The sequence below is a fragment of the Bubalus bubalis genome, chromosome 2 (genome assembly GCF_019923935.1).
Source record: "Bubalus bubalis isolate 160015118507 breed Murrah chromosome 2, NDDB_SH_1, whole genome shotgun sequence".
NCBI lineage: Eukaryota > Metazoa > Chordata > Mammalia > Artiodactyla > Bovidae > Bubalus > Bubalus bubalis.
This window is the reverse complement of record NC_059158.1, coordinates 117,566,245-117,578,932: the sequence shown is the minus strand read 5'-3', so window position 1 is coordinate 117,578,932 and position 12,688 is coordinate 117,566,245. Positions and strand designations below refer to the sequence as shown.

Below are 12,688 nucleotides of genomic sequence, written 5' to 3'. Positions count from 1 at the left end.
TTTTATACTGTATTTTTTCTGTTCTTGGGTCATTTAAATTCATCATGTTTTTTTCTAGATTATTAAATATCCTGCAAATATTCCAAGAATATGTTACACCAATAGTTTGATAACAATGTGAAGACTTTTTAGTACTGACTGCTAGGTGTTAGGCTGACTCAGCCTGTGTATATGTACCATATGAGAAGAATGTGCGTGCTGAAATTTATTAGTGGTTTTCCTTGTGTTATGCATTATGAGTCCTTTATAAATAAATAATTATTTTCACAAATACTTTACTCTGACTAAAGCTAATATGAAATGGAATAGTATATGTTTCCCACAAGAGGGAGTCTTGCCTTTGATTCTAAACCTCATTTCTTTAATACTTAGAAAGAGTAAGCAGTTCTTCTTCCCTATTTTAAAGATAGGAGTTACTGTTTTCATCATTATTTTGACAGTAAACTACCAGTGTGTTGCAGCTGAGTCTCAATAATTAATCAGTGTAGGCTTTTTTGGTAATTGTTTTTGATCCTAAGTTGAATCTAGGTGGTAAAGGAAATAATTTTTTTTTTTTTGGTAACTTTATGGGATCTTATTATTTTTAATTTTCTTGATAATCCAGGTAAAATGATGGTTTGGAGGGTCAGGATTAGCAATCTGAGAGCTCCTCACCACTGAGGCTTTGCCTGTCTCCTTTGGCTCACATTTCCTAGTAAAAGTATTTCTCTTTGTAGTCTTTACTTTACTTAGTTGTGATTTCCTTTGAAATCTTTTTCTTTTCAAGCTGTATTTCATCAGTAAATTGTTTGCCAAAGTTTCACTTAAGAGTTTCATCTGTTTTCAGTACTGTCATAAGAAAAGACCCATAACGTAACACAATATCACAGCTATAGCATAACTTAGTTTTTTATAAATGGGAATTTTTTAAAAAATGACTTCAGAAACTAGAGGGGAAGAATCAACTTGAGAATAGTCAATAATCAGTAAAGAACAAATGGGCAGTGTGATATGTAAGACAGATGCTTAAAAATTCATAATTCTATTTCTGATGTATTTTGCCTAATAACTGAAAAGCATGGTTTCCTGCCTTTCCTTTAGGATATTTTCTAAGTAAGAAGTTATTTTTTTGGTAATTGAAGCAAGTGATTAGTATAAGTAAATCCTTATATTTAATAATAACATTCTTAATATATTGTCAGTGCTTAGTATTATTTTCTTGGTGTTTTAATTTATTTGTCCAAGTTATCACAAATGTAAAAGTTGTGTTTAAGGGAATATTGTCTTAATGATAATTGTGGGTTTTTGTTTTTTTTTTCTTTTTTCCTATCTCTTATTTTTAGGTGCAGTTTTCTTGGTTATTTTTTGCAGGCGCTATCCCTGTATTTTTTTCATTTTTTATTGCAACTCTCCTGTGCCATTACAATAATTGGGATCCTGTGATGGTGGGAATCAGAAGAATTTTTGCCTTTATATGCAGAAAACATCGAATTCAGAAGTAGGTTAAGTTCCAATATAAATTTTTCAAATGTTTGCTAATCATACTATGCTGACCTAGCTTTTAGAGATTCTATGAAGAATTTTTAAAAGATTATAATATTATATATACAATGCCAGATAAAAGAATCTGTTCAGATCTATGGGTGATAGGATAGTTTCTTCATAACTGCTGTTTTGTAAAAAATGTTTTAATTCACAGGTGAAATCAAAGTGCTTACAGTTTTGCTGTAACAAATTTAAGTGTAGAAAAAATTTATTGATGTGAACAAAATTCATAATAAAATATGGTAACATTGCCTCATTTTCTTTTTCTTTTTTTTTTTTTTTTAAGAGAGAAAGCATTTTATATTCTCTAAAACATTACATTACAGAATGTAAAGAACTTCTTACATTCTGTAAAGAACTTGGGACAGTTTGTTGAGCAGTCTTGCTCTAGTCTTAGGTCTGACCTCAGGCATTAGCCAGTGGAATAGATCATTTGTAAAAGTTCCTTTCAGGTCTAAAGCTTTCCTAACTATTGTCTTTTTTTTAAGGGTTCCAGAAGACAGTGAACAGTGTGAGAGTCTCATTCCTATGCATGGTGTTTCTCAGGAGGATGGGGCTAGTTAGCTATATTCCAGGTTTGTATGTTAGTGGACATTAGTATTGAATAAGGTTCTTATTCTTTTAAAATGTTTATTTATTTTTATTTTTGGCTGTGCTGGGTCTTCTTTGCTGTGCTGGCTCTTCTTTAGTTGTGAGTGGGGGCTACTTGGTTGCCATACGCAGGATTCTCATCACAGTGGCTTCTCTTGTTGCAGAACACAAGCTCTAGAGCACACAGCCTTCAGTAGTTGCAGCATCTGGGCTCCTTAGTTGCAGCACCTGAGCTCTAGAGCACAGTCTCAATAGTTGTGGCACACAGGCTTAGTTGCTCCACAGCATGTGGGATCTTCCCAGATCAGGAATCGAACTCGTGTCCCCTGCATTGACAGGCAGATTCTTTACCACTGAACCCCTGGGGAAGCCCAGGTTCTTATTCTTGTACTGCTCAAATACAGAATCGATTTCCTATAATTAATTTTTTTGAGAGTTGATACAGCTTAGAGGCTGAGAAAGTCCAACTCTAGAGTCAAACTGCCTGGGATCCAATTCCAGCTTCTGTGTGTACTAGCTGTGTGACGTTATGCAAGGTTCGTAACCTCATTGTGCCTCAGTTTTCTTCTCTGTGAAGTGGGGTTGCAGAAGAACCTCCCTCACAAAGTTGTTAGTATTGAATACTTGGTAAGTTTAAAACACATGAAATATGGTACCTGACCCAAATAAGTGATTACCAAGTATATCCAGTCCTTTCTCTATGCATTTGTGTGTTTACCATAACTGGCATGATACATCCAACATATCCTGATTCTCTGACTATGCTTTTCTCTTAACAGTGTTTCATGAACAGTTTTTTTTTTTTTTTTAATTTTAAGAAATAGTATCTTTTATATTTCTTACATGACAGAAAGAGTTTTGTTGTGTTTTGGCTGCTGTGTCTTCACTGCTATGTGTGGGCTTTCTCTAGTAGCCACAAGTGGGGGCTACTCTAGTTGTGATGCATGGGATTCTTGTGGTGGCTTCTCTTGTTATGGAGCACAGAACTCTCAGGCCTGCGGGTTTAGTAGTTGTGACACATGGGCTTAGTTGTTCTATGACATGTGGGATTTTCCAAGACCAGGGATCAAACCTGTGTCCCCTGCATTGGCAGGCGGATTCCTAAGCACTGGACCACCAGGGAACCCCTGATTGGTCCCCTTTTCTTCTAGTTTTTACTCTTAGGATGGCTATGCATGCAATAGTGTGAAGAGTTAGAGTTCTACAAGACTTCTTGTTCAGTGCAGCTGTCTCCTGTCCTGCCTATACTGCTCTCACTTTTTTTCCCACCCTGAGGAGTCCCTTTAAACTCCTCATTGATTCTTTCTGTATTTTCCTCTCCATCTAAGTACCATGCTTATACTTCTATTTCTTGATTTTTCAGTTTCAGGCATCTTCAGTTGATTTTCCCACTATGGCAGTATAAGATAGGTTACTTTCAGCTTCCCCCTCCTCTGCTTCCACTCCACTTGCTTGTCTTCCAACCCTGTATCCTTCCTTCATCCTCATCATCCAGGATAGTTACCGTGTGGTTTGGATAGATATGTTATCAGTGTTTACCAAGTTATGACTATATAAATGTTATTTTTCCTGAACTGTGTACGATTGTGCCTGGCATTTAACCAGTCCAAGACCCTTTCTTCCTACCCTCTTTAGAGAATTAACCTCAGATCTTCTCCTGGGATAGAGAAGAGGCACTTGACTAGCTGTGAAAAGTGAAGGGACGGCATCTGAGTATCTAATTGCCTTTTTCTATAAACTTTGTACCAATTTTAGTACGTTTTTAGTTGTACATTTTTTTAGTTTTTTAGTTGTATGTTTTTAGTCTACCTATTTTTAGTTGTTTCCTTTGCCTCTCCCTACAGAGATACCTGGTTGTATTTCTTCATTGCTAACTAAGAATTAGCTGCTATATTCTTGTCTCTGTTCTTTGTCCATGTGGTTTAAACCTTAAAAAAATCCCTTTATTGTCTTTCTCCTGAGGTTTTGGAGACAGTAGAACTAAATATGTATTTTGCCATATTTAAATTTTAAAAAGATGCAAATAGTTATTTAAAGCTTTTTTTATAAAATGCTTTATTTATTTATTTCACTATGTTGGATCTTAGTTGCTACACATGGAATCTATCAACGAGGCATGTGTGCTTCTCTCTAGATACGGTGCATGGGCTCTGGAGTGCACAGGCTCTCTAGTTGCAGGGCACAGGCTTAGTTGCCCCACAGCATGGGGGATCTTAGTTCCTTGACCAGGAGTTGAATGTGCATCCCCTGCATTGGAAGGTAGATTCTTAACCACTGAACCATCAGGGAAGTCCCTCTTTAAATCTTTTTAATGGTTTAATTTATGCATTTTTCCCTCCCTGGTATGCTGTGCATCATTTTCATATTCACATCCATACCCACTCTCACCCAGAAATTTTTAGAAGTGAGAGCGAGATAAAGGGAAGATAGTGAAGACTAAAGAAGATAGACTATAATAGAGTAGAATAAGGTAGGCTGGGTTAGGCAGGAGTCTTTATCTCCACAGGGATAATGGTAGGATGTATTATGAATAAAACTGTTATTTTGTGATCTTAAAATAGCATCAGATGTCAGTCAACATGTAGAACTCACTTACATCAGTTCTTAGTACTCACCTCAAGTTCTAGTATCCAGTTATTTAAGTATATAGACTGTTTGATATATATTTCAATGTTAAGATAATTTGCTTTTTAAAATATAAATTAGAAAATTAAAAATGACAGTTGTAATCTAATGATGATTATGTGTTTGTTTTTATTTTTAGCTTGATGATGGAGTAGTATACAGCGAAGAGACAATCTCTGGCAAGTTTTTGTAGAAAAATGTTTCAGTGCCTAGTCTGAAAAATAACAGTTTCAGTTCTTTGGAACTCTAAAACATATTTTCCTCATATCTTTTGTCTTCATTTTCATAATGAAGTACTTTGCTATGTAGCTGTGTACATACCACTACAGTTATAGGAAGTTTCGGTCTACAGTCCATCTAAAGGACCAACCTGCCTTATACATCTCAAGGAATTCAACTGATGAAATAATTTGAACTAATCAAAGAATAAAATTTTAATGTTCTGAAGACTTTATTTTCACTTATTATTTGTTAAATGCTGGACTATATTAGGAAAATGTTTTCAGAAATCATTTTAAGTATATAGATCAGTGTTTCTTACAGGTAAAATGCTAAAATAAGCTGCCTATAATAGGTACGAATTATATTTTTCAGTTTTGTAGAATATTACAAATTAACAAAACAAAAAATGTTTAATTTATGCAACAAATATGTTCACACAAATTTGGTAGGACTTTAAAAAGAATCAATGTTTGACAGATCTGTTTCATTTACACTGCATATACTGTATTATCCTTTCATAGCATTAGGTGCCTTGTACTTTAAATCTGTGACAAACCATGATGAATTTTTAAAGGGGAAGTATTACTGTAAAATGAAGAATTTATGTATTTCTAAAGGCTATAATGCTATAAATTGATAAAGCTCTGCTTATTTAGAGTTTTGAAGAAATATCCTCTCTTCAATTAAACATTTTCATAATGGAATGATATAAATTGAAGTGATAAAGTATTATTAAAATAAAATGTTTATATATATGTGTGTGTGTGTATTACAGATCTACCAATTGGTTTCTGATTTTTTCATATATAAATATGCGAAATTGTTCTAGGACTGGATGCCTCTTTTTAAAATAATTTTAGTTTTCCTAAATAAATTTTTATGGTTTAAAACCAAAGAAGGGAGGCAAGAAGAAATTCTACTTTAAAAATTACAGTTGAACTTTTCCTCTACCAAGATTAGATTAAATATAAAATACTCCTGATTTAACTCTTAGACTTACATCCTTATTGTGCAGCTGCTCTTGGACTTTACTCACTGTAGACCTCAGAGGATGAATGTATGTCCCAGAATCCATTCAGTCTTTTGATTAATCAGAACCCATTTCCTTCTCAAGTTTTGTGAGACTAGTTCATTTCTCTTTAGAATTTCTAAAGAATTGAATTATGATTCAGTTCAAAGAATTATGATTTTTAAGAATTCCCTTTGTAATGCTTAGCTTCAGTTTGTCTTATTCACATTCTTAAAATTGCTTTGGTGTTACTATAAGTCTAAAGTGAAGTTTAGCTTGTCCTGAGAATTTTTATATTACATTAATTTAAAAGATTGTTTCTTGCTAACATTAAATTTTAAAAAATAGACATCTGTTCTCCTATTTGGTGCCACCAATAAATCTTATGCTGAAAATCATAATTGATTTTGTTAGCTTGGCACAGGTTAAAGGCATGTAAAGAATGTGGACTTCTAAGAAATTTTATCCTGGAAAAAACTACTGAAGTAACATTTCAGTTACTCAAAGACTAAGTTTGGTTGAAATTTATTATCTGTATACTTCTCTACTTTCTATTTTTGCTGTTTTGACTGTTTGCCAGTACTTCGTGGCAATTACAGGATGAAAGAGTTGAAACAGTGATAGTGAAATTAAAACTTTAAATTATTCTCTAAATATGGTAGGAAAAGAAGTTGAAGTCAGAAGTTTTTAGTTGTCCATGTGCTCTGTGTTCATATGCCATACAGATCATGTGTTGTCACTCAGGATTCCAGAAGTAGTAAGCCTTGTTAATATATTGGAAAAATCTTGAGGAGGTCTTCTTCCACTTGGCTATTATGCTTTTTATCAATGAACAGCCTCTTTAGAAGGAAGCAGTATTATTGCTTACCTGAAAGTATGAATTACTACTGCTTTGCAGTATTATCTTCTCTCCTAGTTATATCTATCTCAATGATTTTTATATTTGAATACTGTAACCATGGCAAATGAGCAGTTGAGGACTTCCTTCCTGCATCTTTGTAGTTGAGGGTTCATCTTCTCAAGAAATAGTTATGGTAGATTACTTCCATGCTGTGATTACCTAGAAATCTAGGTATCAGGGCTCTGTCACAATGTGACTGCTTTGGAAATATTGGGAGAGGCTACACTGAGGTATTTGCTAACGTCCTTCATCTCTGTTGGAACAGTGTTGGCCTGTGATTATATTTTTCTGAATCTAAAGACCCAAATAGAGATTTCTAATATCGTTTCAGTCTTCTACTTTTCTTCCCATACATAATTTAAATCCCATTATTGTATAATGTTTCAAATTATGACCTTGATGAAAGGGAGTCTGCTGTTTTGTACTTTCTGTTAAACGAACATCAGAATCTCTACTAAAACAAAACCGAAAAATGAGGCAGCCTTAAAAGCTTAGGTAAACACTTTTTGAAGCTTAAAAAAGCCATTAGGGGTACATAAGACACCTATAATTATTCCTGTAAATAAATTTTGATTTAAAAAAAATTGATTTTTTTATTGACTTCTATCAGCCTAATTAACCCCTTAAACTGATTTTTCCACTGGCAAGGAATGAGTAAAATTCATTGTTTCTATAGAAGTGAGCTTACAAGGTAAAATGAATGTTCTCAGAGTTACACAGTCTTATTTCAGAAAGAATGCTAATGCTGCTTTATAGTCATTCATGCAGAGCCAATTTGGGGTTGCAAGGTATGACTTCTATGGAATCCAAGGTTTTTCGTCAGGCACTTTGGTAAGATCTGTAACACTAATTCTCAGTGTGCTGGTTGAAGAAGCAAAATGTCCTTAAGGAAGGATAAAGTAGGAATTAATTTTAACATATATTTCCCAGAATCATATTAGAAAATAAATGAAATGTTATTTTTATATCAAGCAATTCTAGTTGTAATCCTGCATCATTTCTGCCTACTTTCTTTTTGAAATAGTTATTACTAAATATTATAGGAAGAGTGAAAAAAAAACTGAGAAATGACTGTTATCTGTGACATCTGCAGATTTAACTTATATGGCTAACATAATTGTGTGCTGACTTTTCTTCAGTAGTGACAAGGCATACATGCAGAATTTGAAGGTAGGGTTCTACTTTATTAGTATGTCATGTACCAAAGATTCCATTTAGATAAATTGAGGTACTTTTTTTACATAGACTTGCAAGTTTTAGACCCACCCCATTTCCTTTTTAATACTATTAGTTTCATTCATCTGTGGAAAAATTAACAAGTATTTCATAGGTCATACTCTATAGGAAATTTCCTTTTAAATATTGGGAACCTTTAAAAAACTGGAGATAGAAAACGGGTTCATTATAAATTTGAAGCAAATAATGACCACCGAGAATTTATTGTTATATTAACATGAAACTTTTTTATTTTTGCCATCAGGCACCAAGAGTACATGATAATTGAAATCTCTAATTTTAACTCATTTTAATGATTACCTTATTTTCATTGTGATTTTTTTGTTTTCTAAGAAAAATTGTGCTTTATGTATCTTAGAAACTAAGCATCTTTTAATATCATTGCATTTATAAAACAATGCTTTCCTATAAAATTTCCTATATGAAATATATATATTAGAATGACAGCTAATGAAATCATTGACATATATTTAAGGGAAAATTACATATGAAAAGAAATTAGTATTCTTTGGTTAGGCATATTTGCCAAAATACTAAAATGAAATGGAAAAATCTCCAATGAGAACATTTTGAATTTTTGTGACAAATGATTTTATTTTTCATATGGGGGTTTGGAGTGGAGAAGTACTCAGATGATGACATGATTTCCTTCATGATACTAATATTTTAAAGGTGGAAAAGAAAACCCTCCAAATTGAAACTTTGCACAAGGTAATTCACTAAATTCCTACTTGGTTTTCCTATACCTAGTTTTAATTATGGCAAATAGTAACAAAGTCAGGCACTGGTATTTGTTAACTTCAGTGGATCTTTGTAAGACAGGCAGAGATTTTTGTTTCAAGAATCTTTTTTTGGACATAAGGTGAAAACAGCCTCAGAATCTTACTGCCAGTATTTGTTTATTCAGAGTAGCTCTCAATTTTCTTTTTTTCTCAACAAAAAAATTCAGTGTCAATCAGTTAGATCATGTAACATCCAAAGCAGAATTTTGTGGAAGGCTATCTGTGTCATGATATTCTGGTATAAAGGGTACTACACTAAGTTCTTTTGACCTCTGCAGTAGTTTAGTGTAAAATTATATGTATTTTAATATACGTGTTCCAAGTAGAATTTTTGAGAGACAACGTACTAAAAGAGCAGTGGCTCTAAAACTTGAGGATTTCACCAGCATCTCTTGCAGGGCTTGCTGGTCCCCACTCCACAGTTTCTGATTGAGAAGTGTTAGAGAAGGCCTAGGAATTTGCATGTCTAACAGTTTCCAGGTAATGCTCCTGCTGCTAGTCCTAGGAATCATTTGTGAATCATTACCCTGAGGAAACAGTCTTGTTCTGATGGGTGGGGCCATGCTCAGTAAATCTTTAATCCAATATTCTGTCTCCCATGGGTGGGGCTGTGTTCCCTTCCTGTTGTTTGACCTGAGGCCAAGCTCTGGTGGAAGTAATGATGATAATGGCAACCTCCTCCAAAAAGAGTATTAAAGATTTACTGAGCATGGCTCTTCTGCAAAGAGAAAGCACTGGTCTTAGCAAACACCCTCTTCCAACAACACAAGAGAAGACCCTACTATACATGGACATCACCAGATGGTCAATACCAAATTCAGATGGATTATATTCTTTGCAGCCAAAGATGGAGATGCTCTATACAGTCAGCAAAAACAAGACTGGGAACTGACTGTGGCTCAGATCATGAACTCCTTATTGCCAAATTCAGACTTAAATTGAAGAAAGTAAGGAAAACCATTAGACCATTCAGGTATGACCTAAATCAAATCCCTTATGATTATACAGTGGAAGTGAGAAATAGATTTAAGGGGCTAGATCTGATAGACAGAGTGCCTGACGAACTATGAGCATAGGTTCCTGACATTGTACAGAAGACAGGAATCAAGACCATCCCCAAGAAAAAGAAATGCAAAAAGCCAAAATGGTTGTCTGAGGAGGCTTCTCAAATAGCTGTGAAAAGAAGAGAAGCCAAAAGCAAAGGAGAAAAGGAAAGATACACCCATTTGAATGCAGAGTTCCAAAGAATAGCAAGGAGAGATAAGAAAGCCTTCCTCAGTGATCAGTGCAAAGAAATAGAGGAAAACAATAGAATGGAAAAAAACTAGAGATCTCTTCAAGAAAATTAGAGATACCAAGGGAACATTTCATGCAAAGATGGGTTCAATAAAGGACAGAAATGGTATGGGCCTAACAGAAGCAGAAGACATTAAGAAGAGGTGGCAAGAATACACAGAAGAGCTATGCAAAGATCTTAATGATACAGATAAGCACATAGGTGTGATCACCTAGAGCAAGACATCCTGGAATGTGAAGTCAAGTGGGCCTTTTGAAGCATCACTAGGAACAAAGCTAGTGGAGGTGATGAAATTCCAGTTGAGCTATTTCAAATCCTAAAAGATGATGCTATTAAAATGCTGCACTCAGTATTCCAGCAAATTTGGAAAACTCAGCAGTGGCCACAGGACTGCAAAAGGTCAATTTTCATTCCAATTCCTAAGAAAGGCAATGCCAAAGAATGCTTAAACTACCGTACAATTGCACTCATCTCACACGCTAGCAAAGTAATGCTCAAAATTCTCGAAGCCAGGCTTCAACAGTACTGAACCGTGAACTTCCAGATGTTCAAGCTGGTTTTAGAAAAGGCAGAGGAACCAGAGATCAAATTCCCCAAATCCACTGGATCATAGAAAAAGCAAGAGAGTTCTAGCAAAAACATCTATTTCTGCTTTATTGACTATGCCAAAGCCTTTGACTGTGTAGATCACAATAAACTGTGGAAAATTCTGAAAGAGATGGGAATACCAGACCACCTGACCTGCCTCTTGAGAAATCTGTATGCAGGTCAGGAAGCAACAGTTAGACTGGACATGGAACAACAGACTGGTTCTAAATAGGAAAAGGAGCACACCAAGGCTGTATTTTGTCACCCTGCTTATTTAACTTATATGCAGAGTACATCATGAGACATGCTGGGCTGGAAGAAGCACAAGCTGGAATCAAGATTGCTGGGAGAGATATCAATAACCTCAGATGTGCAGATGACACCACCATTATAGCAGAAAATGAAGACGAGCTAAAGAACCTCTTGATGAAAGCGAAAGCAGAGACTGAAAAAGTTGGCTTAAAGCTCAACATTCAGAAAACTAAGATCATGGCATCTGGTCCCATCACTTCATGGCAAATAAATGTGGAAACAGTGGGCTCCAAAATCACTGCAGATGGTGACTGCAGCCATGAAATAAAAAGATACTCCTTGGAAGAAAAGTTATGACTAACCTAGAGAGCATATTAAAAAGCAAAGACATTACTTTACCAACAAAGGTCCATCTAGTCAAGGCTGTGGTTTTTCCAGTAGTTATGTTAGATGTGAGAGTTGGACTATAAAGAAAGCTGAGCATTGAAGAATTGATGCTTTTGAACTGTGGTGTTGGAGAAGACTCTTGAAAGTCCCTTGGACTGCAAGAACATCCAACCAGTCCGTCCTAAAGGAAATCAGTCCTGAATGTTCATGGAAGGACTGATGTTGAAGCTGAAACTCCAATACTTTGCCCACTTGATGTGAAGAACTGACTCATTTGAAAAGACCCTGATGCTAGGAAAGATTGAAGGCAGGAGGAGAATGGAACGACAGAGGATGAGATGGTTGGATGGCATCACCAACTCAATTGACATGAGTTTGAGTAAACTCCAGGAGTTGGTGATGGACAGGGAGGCCTGGAGTGCTGCAGTCCATGGGGTCTCAAAGAGCTGGACATGAATAAGCAATTGAACTGAACTGAGCTTTGTCCAGGACCCAGAGATTCATCAGAGACTGTGACATAATTGTGTTTGAGTGTCTCCTGTGGAGATATGGGTCAGTGGTAGTCTGCTGCAGGGGCAAGGGCTCTGGGTGCTGTAGACTGGTGTGTCGCATAAGCCCTCTTGGAGGCCATTGCCATTAATTCCATCATAGTGCTGCCAGAACGTACCCAGGACTGGGGAAACAGACTCTTGGTGGTTATAAACAAAACATTGTGTGCGCCAGGACCAGAAGAAAGGAGCAGTGACCCCACAAGAGACTGACCCTGACTTGCCCAGGAGTGTCCAGGAGTCTCTGGCAGAGTGTGGGTTGTTGGCGGTGGCCTGCTGCAATATTGGGGGCACTGAATGCAGCAGTGCTTGCATGGTACCTTTTAAAGGAGGTCACAATTATCTTTAATATCTCCACCATAGTTTGGCCCCAGGTAAATGACAGGGAGGAACACAGCACCACCCATCAAGAGAAAATTGGATTCAAGGTTTACTGGGCATGGCTCTGCCCATCAGAACAAGATCAAGTTTCCCCCTCAGTCAGACTCTCCCATCAGCAAGCTTCCATAAGCCTCTTATCCTTCTCCATCAGAGGGCAGACAAACTGATAATCACAATCACAGAAAACTAACCAATCTAATCACATGGACCACAGCCTTGTCCAATTCAATGAAACTATGAGCCATGCCATGTAAGGCCACCAAAGACAGACAGGTCATGGTGGAGAGTTCTGATAAAACATGTTCCACTCGAGAAGGGAATGGCAAACCAGTATTTTTGCCTTGA

The 12,688-nt window shown here is 35.9% G+C and overlaps 1 protein-coding gene across 2 annotated transcripts in view; it reads left to right on the top strand.

Annotated features, from left to right (window-relative positions):
- Window positions 1–5,717, top strand: part of SLC35F5 (solute carrier family 35 member F5) — a 40,278-nt gene extending 34,561 nt beyond the window's left edge. For both annotated transcript variants that reach the window (XM_025277225.2, XM_044936235.1), the window contains exons 14-16: window positions 1,323–1,477; window positions 2,013–2,099; window positions 4,880–5,717. In XM_025277225.2, the coding sequence (XP_025133010.1) occupies window positions 1,323–1,477; window positions 2,013–2,088 (231 nt within the window). In that variant the 3' untranslated portion in view covers window positions 2,089–2,099; window positions 4,880–5,717. The remainder of the gene's footprint in view (window positions 1–1,322; window positions 1,478–2,012; window positions 2,100–4,879) is intronic.
- Window positions 5,718–12,688: the final 6,971 nt, after the last annotated feature.